We start from the raw sequence: 11,290 nt of genomic DNA, 5'->3' as shown, positions 1-11,290 counted from the left end.
ATGGCTATAACAAGTAATGTCCCTTCTATGTCCCACCTATTGACCAATCAGATTCCATCTTTCATATCCCTTGCATGTGCTTCAAACAAAATGGCGGCGCCTTGTCAAAACAATCTGGTCGATAATCAAGATACAAAATTGTAATAAAACGGGTCTTTCCCCGCGAAGTGCATCAAATTACTTGAGCATCTTGATTAAAAACATGAAATTGTTTACAAAATATCTGTCGAGGCCCAGTTGACGGTGTACATGCTTTGTAAATCCTGCAGTCGACCGAAATCTGCACGTTGAAATCCATGTTGTTTACGAACCGGATGTCTCGTTCATTACGCGATTTTGATTGGACTATGCATAGACTCGTTAGTCCAGCCAAAACGTAACTTCCTGCCTAGTTCGGCAAGGGTGGAAACTGGACTTGGTGGAGAAGACCTAGGCGGAATAGACTGCAACCATGGACATCAGTTAATACATAGACCTTTACTTTTAGTGAAAGGCGATATGAAACTGACATGGTTTTAATGGGTTTCAAAATGATATACTGCACAATCACTTGGGAAATCGAATTTTGGTATTGAATCGTTAGATAACCTCAAAGTATCTTTCAAGACACAGCTTTAAAATTCAACTGTCACTGGTCGGTTTTATCTGAAATTCGTTTGTTTGTTTGTTTGTTTGTTATGACAATCATGGTTTGCTGAGGACCAATTCTAATCCGGATTTTCACAGGGTAAGAGCCATTTGGGTGGGGGACCGACCATCTGATATTCTGGAGTGAGGGGTGGAGGGTCATTTTCTAGAATAAAAATGAAATTGTTCTACTCCTTCTTTCACTATCATCAGTAACCGAAAAATACCAGTAACTACCGCTTCTTGCCCCCTCTCTCCCTCGCCCCGATCCCTTATTGTTGTTTGAGTGGCGTAAAGTACCAACCTGTATGATGTGTATCTGATTCAGTGTTTTGTTTTTGTCAGCTGGAGAGCCACGGCTGCTGATAGCGATAGCTAATGACATAACGCTGTATAGATCCAATGGTAGCATGCTCTGGACAGAAACGCTGTCCCAGAGTTCGCGGGCAATGGCGTACTATTACAGGAAGAACAGGATTTACCTGGGGACGAACCCTGTGACGTCGATACAGCTAGACGGGGGCGACAACCAAACTCATGGAACCAACTATTCAGGTAGACTGTCGCGTTACGATAAGAACAAGTTGGGTAAAAAGTGAGTGTTTTTCACCACAATCTGAAGCGCAAACGTGGCTGGACCAGTTAAAGCAATGGAGTTTGGGTGTGGTAACAAAGAGTGAGTGAGTATGGTTTTACGCCGCTTTTAGCAATATTCCAGCAATATCACGGCGGGGAACACGAGAAATGGGCTTCACACATTGTACCCATTTCGGGATTCGAACCCGGGTCTTCGACGTGACGAGCGAACGCTTTAACCACATGGCTACCCGACCGCCCCTGGTAACAAAGAGATGACTATGGTAACAATATGACACTGTAACAATGTAACGTGTCCACACGGGGTCATTAATGATGAACTGGTGTTATTCTTTGTTTCAGGAACGATTCTTGGAATGTCTATCGACGAATGCCGGGACTTGATCTACTTGTCTGTCAGCGGGGATCGCGTGGTCAAGATGACGTCAGACGGCACTTGGACAATCATGGCGCCCGACCTAGAAGTGTCCAAACCACGTCAAAACCAGCTCAACTTGGAAGACAAGTGAGCAGTGAGTGAGTGAGTTATGTTTAACGCCGCTTGTAACAGTATTCCAGTTGTATCACGGCGTGTCAGCTTAATGTGGGAGGAAAGCTACAAGTGATGCAGGTTTTAGACGTTTACCACTTTGGTGAAACCCACGAGCACGGGTATGGCTCTGACAAACCTAGAAACATAATCCGGGCGAACCGGGATTCGAACCGACAATCATAGGTTTCTGGCGTGCCCAAGTGACGCAACTCTGCACAGCGAATTGCGGCGCCTTAGACGACTAGGCCACCCGTGCCCCCACATGTGAGCAGAGTTGCAAGGAGCGTGTGAATGTTGTATAATGCTGCATTCAGCAAAATTGCACCTATTTCTCGGCGGCCTGTTAATAATCAATCCATCAACATCGAGCTGCGCCATGGAGGTACATGTACGATGACACCCAGTCCGCCGGGACGCTAGTAGTAACCCAACGTCATTTATCAACCTATAATGTCTAAATGTATTAATCCTTTACAATGTGAATCTCAAGAAATTATTTATAAATTAGGACAATTTGTGTATTCTGTTTTAGAAATTAGACAAAGTTATATTGTATAGTGTCCATTAAAATACTGCCTGCCACTGAAGGTCTTCACCAGATAAATGGGTTTGGTTTGGTGGGGGTGGGGGAGGGTGGAGGTATATTGATCGTTGTCTATTGCACCTGCACTTTCATGTATAGTTACTATGCACTTGTATTTATGCACATCCTGAAGGTGTACTGGTTAATTCTGATACTAGGAGATTGTTTGAAGCATCGTTGAACCAAACGCACTCGCCGATATATCCACAGGCTGACACAGGATATAAACTCTGATATAACACTCTGGAACCCATCTGACTACATATATAACAGTATGTCATGCAATGTCCCCGTGAGTCATGGGGCGGTGGGATAACCTAGTGGTTAAAGCGTTCGCTCGTTATGACGAAGGCCCCGGTTCGATTCCCCACATGGGTACAATGTGGGAAGCATTTTCTAAGGTCTCAGACGGGATATGGCTGGAATATTGCAAATTAGGGGCCATAAACACCGGATGAGTTAAACACCGAATGAGTTAAAGTGAGTCGCTCGTCCTAAAATCGACCAAATGGGATCGGGTGGTCAGGATTGGTTATTGGCTTGACTGTGTGTCATAGTACTCCTGATTGTTGTTCATAATATCAACCGGGGCGGTCGGGTAGCCTAGTGGTTAAAGCGATCGCTCGTCACGACGAAGACCCGGATTCGATTCCCGACATGGGTACACTGTGTGAAGCCCATTTCTGGTGTTCCCCGCCGTGATATTGCTAAAAGCGGCGTAGAACCATACTCACTCACTCACTCACTCATAATATCACCCATTGGTGAATCTGTCCCATACTCGTTCTCCATCGTGATATGGCTGGAACATTTACTGCGTCGTTAAACAACATTCACTCACTCTACTTTTTCCTGCTGTTTAGATCTTATTCTGAAAATCAATTACACGGGAGCATAGAGAATCTAACCGAAAAAGCTACTTTCACTTTACAGCAAAACATAGATAACTCGAACCCATTTGTCTCGACAACCCGTTAAAGACGATGTTCATGTCATTTTATTGACCAGGCATAATCTGTGGTGTAATATCGGTACGTATCTCGAACTACGGATTATTCGACATATTTAGATGTCCCCCGTGACTTCGAGTTTACAATGTTGGATATAGGTGTATAAAAACGCAGTAGTAGACATAGTATCACGACTGTGTTTAGTGTAACACTGTACTGTTTTGTCAAATGTCTTTGATCACATTTGTCCCGAAGGGTTTCGTTTCTGTACGTTCCAGTTGTTTCTCCGTCAGTATATACATTTTGTTTTCAGTGTGCTGTACTGGGCTGATGAGGGGTTTAAAACGATGAAGAGCGTGAAGACTAATGAGGCGTCTCCGGTAACGACGATGTTCACATCAACATCCACGGTGTGGGGCATGGACGTCGACATTCCAGGTAAATAAAAAAAATTTGCATTCTTTCATCAGAGGAATTTTCAGAGGTAAAATATTCAGACAAATTTGAACTTTTGAATTAGGGCATTCAAACAAAGGGTCACAGATGTCATCTTAGGCGCCGCGATTCGCACTGTAGATTTGTGTTTGTTTGTTTGTTGTTTAACGCCGCACTCAGCAAAATTCCAGCTATATGACGGCGGTCGGTAAATAATCGAGTCTGGACCAGACAATTAGGTGATTGACATAATGAGCATCGATCTATGCAATTGGGATACGATTACATGCATCAACAAAATCGGGGACCCTGGCCACCCGATGTATCCTTAGAAGCCTGATAACCCTACGGGGCGTGTATACAGCGAATAACTGCTATCGGCACATGCAGTTGCATGTTTGAATGATGTCACTCGCTCCTACTAATGTAAGTAAACTGTGCATGCCGATATGTTTCATTACACAACCAGGTTGTTTTCTCTAAACCTACTCGGGGGCACGGGTGGCCCAGTCGTCTAGGGCGCCGCATTTCGCTATGCAGAGTTGCGTCCCTTGGGCACGCCCGAAACCTCTGATTGTGGGTTCAAATCCCGGTTCGAATCCCGGTTCACCCCGATTATGTTTCTAGGTTTGTCAGCTCCATACCCGTGCTCGTGGGTTTCACCGAAGTGGTAAACGTCTGAGACCTGCATCACTTCGGGATTTCCTCCCACATTAAGCTGCCACGCCGTGATATAACTGGAATATTGTTAAAAGCGGCGTTAAACCCAACTCACTCACTCTGAACCTACTCCCTGTCTGCACGTGAAGACTTGGGGCGAATCGACACAGAAGGAAGAGGATTTTATGTCGCTTTAATCAATTCTTTTTCTGGACACTGATCCACTTCCGAGAAGGGTGAGGTGAGGTGAAATGGGCTTTAACGTCGCGCACAAGATTATTGCACTTATATAGCGACGTGCATACACGTGTGTGTGTGTGTGTGGCTGCTTGTACTAGTCCGGACTAATGCCGATGTTATAGTGCTAGCACATTGAGATACCATGCCGCAGTTTAACATGAATACCCCAGACACAGTATACTGACCTGACTCCGACCTGAATGCCGATTGAATGACGCGCCCTTTTATATGCCCTCAGCCCAGAGGATCTACTGGTGCGCTAAGTCGACGGGTGATGTATGGGTATTCGACATGTCGACCTCCACCAACACCCAGCTGGTCCCCAACGGCGGCCCCGTGTCCGGCTCCTGCAGCGGACTACGTCTCTACAACGACTACATCTACCTCATCTACTACAGACATGGGTAATGCTCTTTATATATATCTACAATTACTTCAAATAAGTACGCGAACGCTATTAAAATATTGTTTCATAGTAAATTGAGATAGTATTTAAAGACATAGATATTTGAATAAATAGAAACATTGTTGTAGATGTTTGTTTTCTGTTATTTATTTTATGTGTTGCCATTATATTGAGCCTTCCATCCCTATAGGAAAATGAACCCTTTTTTTCATATATGGAGTGTCCTGCTCACCTAACCATACGTTACACCTCACAGAGTTCCATCTTTTACTGGTCATGGTAGAATAGAGATAAACCTTCTGTGGAGGTTATCTGCAGATTGAACCGCGCTAAATTGAACATTTGAAGCCTCATGCTAAGCGTTCGGTTTCAAATTCAGTTTAGCGCGTTTAAATCTACATGTAACCTAGCTCTACATTGAAAACACAGTCGGTTTATCTCCTAATTGTTTGACATTAATGATATTTTATTGTGTATATTAGATACTGATTGCTTCAAGGGATCAAATGTTGGGGAAGACGCATTTTGAGGAGCACGTATTATTAATGTACAGCCTATTAACTAATTTCTATAATTAAGAAAAAACACCCTCCAAAGTAGTTTCATTTGGGAATGCAATTTTTATTGTCTTCTCAGTCAATGAAACATTTCAGTCCGATTTTTTTCATTTAATACTTTTACAAGATATACTTTAAAATTTTACTCTTTTTTATCTGTTTCAACCACCGACCTATTTTGTCAACCGATCGCAGTCAACTTCGTCATTAATGGTTGACTCACTGACACCAGTCGTCCAAGGCGCCGCAATTCGCTGTGCAGAGTTGCGTCCCTTGGGCACGCCAGACACCTATGATTGTGGGTTCGAATCCCGGTTCGCTCCGATTATGTTTCTAGGTTTGTCAGCACCATACCCATGCTCGTGGGTTTCACCGAAGCGGTTAACGTCTAAGACCTGCATCACTTTCCTTCCATGTTAAGCTGACACGCCGTGATATAACTGGAATACTGTTACAAGCGGCGTTAAACACAACTCACTCACTCACTGGAAGAGGGGCAATGTTGTCTGAAGCGCCGCAATTCGTTGTGCAGAGTTGCATACTTTGGGTACGCCAGAAACATATGATTGTGGTTTTGAATCCCGGTTCGCCCCGATTATGTGTCTAGGTGTGTCAATAGATTGCCCGTCAATACATTGCCCGTGGGTTTCACCCAAGTGGTAAACGTCTAAAAGTGCATCACTTCGGGCTTTCCTCCCACATCAAGCTGACACACCGCGATATAAATGGAACACTGTTCAAAACGGCGTTAAAACCCAACTTACTCACTTGGAAGCTTTAGAATGACACGGTGCATGAAATTATAAGCGTCAGACGTAGATAAAATTAGAACAAAGGCAGATTTTATGAATTTCAAGAGAAACGTTAACTGAGCATGACCCAAAGTGATTTAATTACAAATATGTATCTCCTAATAAAATAAGCTTGTCTCAAAGGTTTGCTTCAAATATCAGAAAATTTCCATCACGAAATTTTAAATCCTCTTAAATCTGCCTTTTTGATACATTTGAGCTATTTTACATATACCGTCTGGTGTTCTTGTAAGTCTAAACCATGCAGGTGATGAAAACGGAGTCTGATCCTCATTCATATGAATTAATACACAAGACATCTTTCATAACGAATTCTGAAACTTAAAGATTTACTCATTTTTTAAATTGTGCTGATCCGGTAGGCTGGACTCTATTTCATCGCCTCTCCTCACATTTGATAGCAATTATTATATGTTGGTGTCTACATCCAAATGCTACATCAGTGACATCTTGTTTTAGGTATGTGGAGAAGAGATCTAAAGATGGACTTCTAGTTGAGAAGCTTTTGGATGGAGTGATCCCCGGAGCGAAAACAAAATATATGGCTATTATAGAATAACTGGACTAACTTCGGTTGCGCAACTTTCACATTCAGACTTCAAGCATCGACGACTATCAAAAGAAGCGTCATAAAATCCCTCGCATTGAATTAAACAAGAGACTGATCCAGATGTCGGAGCTGGCAAAACTGATAACCAGATATTAAACTAACAGGTTGAAGGTTTTGTTTGTTTGTTCATTTAACGTCGCACTCAGCAATATTCCAGCTGTATGACGGCGGTCTGCACAATTCGGATACGGTGCCATGCATCCACCAAGTCAGCGAGCCTGACTATCCGATCCCGTTAGTCGCTTCTTACGATAAGCATAGGTTGCTGAAGACCAATTCTAACCAGGCTCTTAAAGGGTACCTTGAAGGTCATATTAGAGAAAATCGCCAACATTTCTTCAATACGAGAAGTGTGTGCTGTAATCAGTGTGGCTGTTGACACAGGCTGTTGACACAGGCTGTTGGCTGTGGCGAGACTGTGCAGCACATCTCAACAACTCAGTCAATGCTGTTATCACGCATTGTTCCACCTCCTATATCTACAACTACCACAACCCCGACATTTTATTGACAAAATTACTTTTATTTTATTATTTTGTATTTCAAATCTACGGGTGATAAAAGCTAAGAAGCAGCAGTTATGAGTTCCGCTCCTTTGTCGTGCCAGGATCCGCTGGTCGTAGGCTAAGTAAACATGGTAAACACCACTTGCGTTACCTTTGACCACCTCCAACTTTCGCCTGACACGCCGTGATATATCTGAAGTACTGTTATGATTCTTTCACTGTTGATAACGGGAAATAAATAAGTGAATCAGTCTCTATCCCCTGGTTGGCTTGTAATGAATACATACAGATTAGCACTTGTCGGATGGTGGGGTAGCCTTGTGGTTCAAGCGCTTGCTTGCTCGTCATGCTGTAGACTCGGTTTGATTCTCTTTATGACACTTTGCTAAGAGCTAAAAGATACGGTAGCCTTTTAGGGCCATATGGTTTTTTTCTTTTCGTCTTGAAATTTCAAGATACTAAGTAGAAATTTCAAGATAATGATCTTGAAAGTTCAAAATAAAAAGTTGAATTAAGATTAGAACTTAAAATTTCAACTTATTATCTTGAAATTTCAACTTAGTATCTTGAAATTTCAACTGATGTATCTTACAATTTCAACATAGCATCTAAGAGTTTCAACTTATCTTTAAATTTCAAGTTAAAAACAAATGGCCCTGAAAGGCTTCCGTAACAAAGACGATGACCGCGCTGTTTATAAACACTCTCATGACAGGAGTGTACAGCGATTTAGGGTGCCTGAATCAACATTTCACGGAACGGTATCCATTCGTGATGTCCATTTAGGGATTCGAACCATTGTGTGACCCTTTTTGACCTGTAGGGTACCCCACCGCGACCATTTTTATATCAGCTAGTATTATCATGATTTACCTGGCCCATCGTGTAAGAGCACACGTACGTACACACACAGTCAGGGTTCGTATCCAAGATACACTCTGATTGTCGAGATTGGTTCGTAAGTATCTTACCATACTCACAATTCGGATACGGTGCCATGCATCCACCAAGTGAGCGAGGCTGACTATCCGATCCCGTTAGTCGCTTCTTACGATAAGCATAGGTTGCTGAAGACCAATTCTAACCAGGCTCTTAAAGGGTACCTTGAAGGTCATATTAGAGAAAATCGCCAACATTTCTTCAATACGAGAAGTGTGTGCTGTAATCAGTGTGGCTGTTGACACTGGCTGTTGACACAGGCTGTTGGCTGTGGCGAGACTGTGCAGCACATCTCAACAACTCAGTCAATGCTGTTATCACGCATTGTTCCACCTCCTATATCTACAACTACCACAACCCCGACATTTTATTGACAAAATTACTTTTATTTTATTATTTTGTATTTCAAATCTACGGGTGATAAAAGCTAAGAAGCAGCAGTTATGAGTTCCGCTCCTTTGTCGTGCCAGGATCCGCTGGTCGTAGGCTAAGTAAACATGGTAAACACCACTTGCGTTACCTTTGACCACCTCCAACTTTCGCCTGACACGCCGTGATATATCTGAAGTACTGTTATGATTCTTTCACTGTTGATAACGGGAAATAAATAAGTGAATCAGTCTCTATCCCCTGGTTGGCTTGTAATGAATACATACAGATTAGCACTTGTCGGATGGTGGGGTAGCCTTGTGGTTCAAGCGCTTGCTTGCTCGTCATGCTGTAGACTCGGTTTGATTCTCTTTATGACACTTTGCTAAGAGCTAAAAGATACGGTAGCCTTTTAGGGCCATATGGTTTTTTTCTTTTCGTCTTGAAATTTCAAGATACTAAGTAGAAATTTCAAGATAATGATCTTGAAAGTTCAAAATAAAAAGTTGAATTAAGATTAGAACTTAAAATTTCAACTTATTATCTTGAAATTTCAACTTAGTATCTTGAAATTTCAACTGATGTATCTTACAATTTCAACATAGCATCTAAGAGTTTCAACTTATCTTTAAATTTCAAGTTAAAAACAAATGGCCCTGAAAGGCTTCCGTAACAAAGACGATGACCGCGCTGTTTATAAACACTCTCATGACAGGAGTGTACAGCGATTTAGGGTGCCTGAATCAACATTTCACGGAACGGTATCCATTCGTGATGTCCATTTAGGGATTCGAACCATTGTGTGACCCTTTTTGACCTGTAGGGTACCCCACCGCGACCATTTTTATATCAGCTAGTATTATCATGATTTACCTGGCCCATCGTGTAAGAGCACACGTACGTACACACACAGTCAGGGTTCGTATCCAAGATACACTCTGATTGTCGAGATTGGTTCGTAAGTATCTTACCATACTCACGTGTTTCACCAAATTGGTACACGTCTAGGACATGTACCACTTCAAGCTTTCCTCCCGCGTCGTGTTGAAGTGACTACACGTTGGAGAATTAAAAGGAGGAAATTGATTTTATTGCTCTTTGATCAGTTCTCACAGCCACTTCCTTTTTTGTGCATAGAATTATTATCTACACCAATAAACGAATAAATGTACCACACGGATCACACGTGATTCTTTTAACTTTGTAGTGAATAAAATTTGTTTCGTATCTGACACACATGTAAATAAGCTCAATAAGTATTTATTACACACAATAAATAATTTGTTTATTCGCTCTCTTGTTGTTTACATAGTGACTATACGGTTTGCGTATGGTTCCCAGCACGATCACAACTAATACAATCACTAATCAGCTTCACAAAATATATACAGTAAAGTACGGTTATAACGAACTCAAAGGGACTACTAATTTTAGTTCGTTATAAGCATATATGCAGCATAACTACAGCAATTAGTCTGGACCAAAAAAGTAAGTTCGTTATATCCGTCAGTTCGTTATAAGCGAGTTCGTTTTAACCGTAGTTTACTGTATAGCCAGGGAATCAAACGGGGACCATCTGAGTTACGATTGAACACTTTAACCGCAAGGCTACCCCACCACCCCTATTTCAGATAAAACACATCACAAAACAAAACATTTAATTTTATTATCACGACCTGTACGAGTGTTTTTCGAATATCCCCTTTGATGTGCCAACGCCACTGGCCACTGGCCATATGTATATATAATCATGGTGACGATATTACCAAGACGCTAGTCAGAAGTAGGTTGAAAAAATTGATTACATCTGCACATGACGCTAAGCCATAATTTTCCATATTTAAGAATGTGACATATTCATCAACGACCGCATGTTACCATGGTAACTATTCCTTTGAGAATGTAATTTAATTAGTATGAAGATGCCTCCGGTTTGGAGAATATATCTGTTTTTATTTGATTTTGCCAGGCTAATGGTTTTGGTAAAAAGCTCGAATTAAGAATTTGAGTTTTGCTATTGTTTATTTGATTTCAGACGAAATTGGATTCTATAGCAGATATAGGCCTCCAGTTAATGTTTATGCTATGAATGGCAAAACATGACGAGGACACTTTGGGTCTTACTGCATCTGCATAGTTTAGAGACCCGTGAAGATCCGGTGTACAATAGGTCTTCAGCAACCCAAGAATGTCGTTGGGGGCGACTGACGGGATCAGGTGGTCAGGCTCACTGACTTGGTTGATGCATGTCACCGTATCCCAATGGCGTGGATCGACGCTCATGATGTCAATAACTGGATTGCCTGGTCCAGACTCGATTGTTTACAGACCGCCGTCATATAGCTGGAATACTACTGAGTGCGGCGTTAGACAACAAACAAACAAAGCATCATTTAGAAAATGACTTTTCTCTTTAGAACCTATTGCGACACCTGTTGTAGAGGTAAAGCTGAAATGAATAAAAAAG

The 11,290-nt window shown here is 42.0% G+C and overlaps 1 protein-coding gene across 1 annotated transcript; it reads left to right on the top strand.

The window, feature by feature from the left end:
• LOC124146943 lies at positions 1-6,958 on the top strand. The gene is made up of 6 exons (XM_048386532.1): positions 1-13; positions 973-1,182; positions 1,567-1,729; positions 3,603-3,727; positions 4,863-5,028; positions 6,859-6,958. The coding sequence occupies exons 1-6, from the start codon at positions 1-3 to the stop codon at positions 6,956-6,958; spliced, it is 777 nt and encodes a 258-aa protein (XP_048242489.1).
• The last annotated feature ends 4,332 nt before the right edge of the window (positions 6,959-11,290 follow it).

This window comes from Haliotis rufescens, unplaced genomic scaffold (assembly GCF_023055435.1).
Source record: "Haliotis rufescens isolate VD_foot unplaced genomic scaffold, xgHalRufe1.0.p SCAF_6, whole genome shotgun sequence".
Taxonomy (NCBI): Eukaryota; Metazoa; Mollusca; class Gastropoda; order Lepetellida; family Haliotidae; genus Haliotis; species Haliotis rufescens.
The sequence above is the reverse complement of the archived record's forward strand: the minus strand, read 5'-3'. Positions and strand labels throughout refer to the sequence as shown.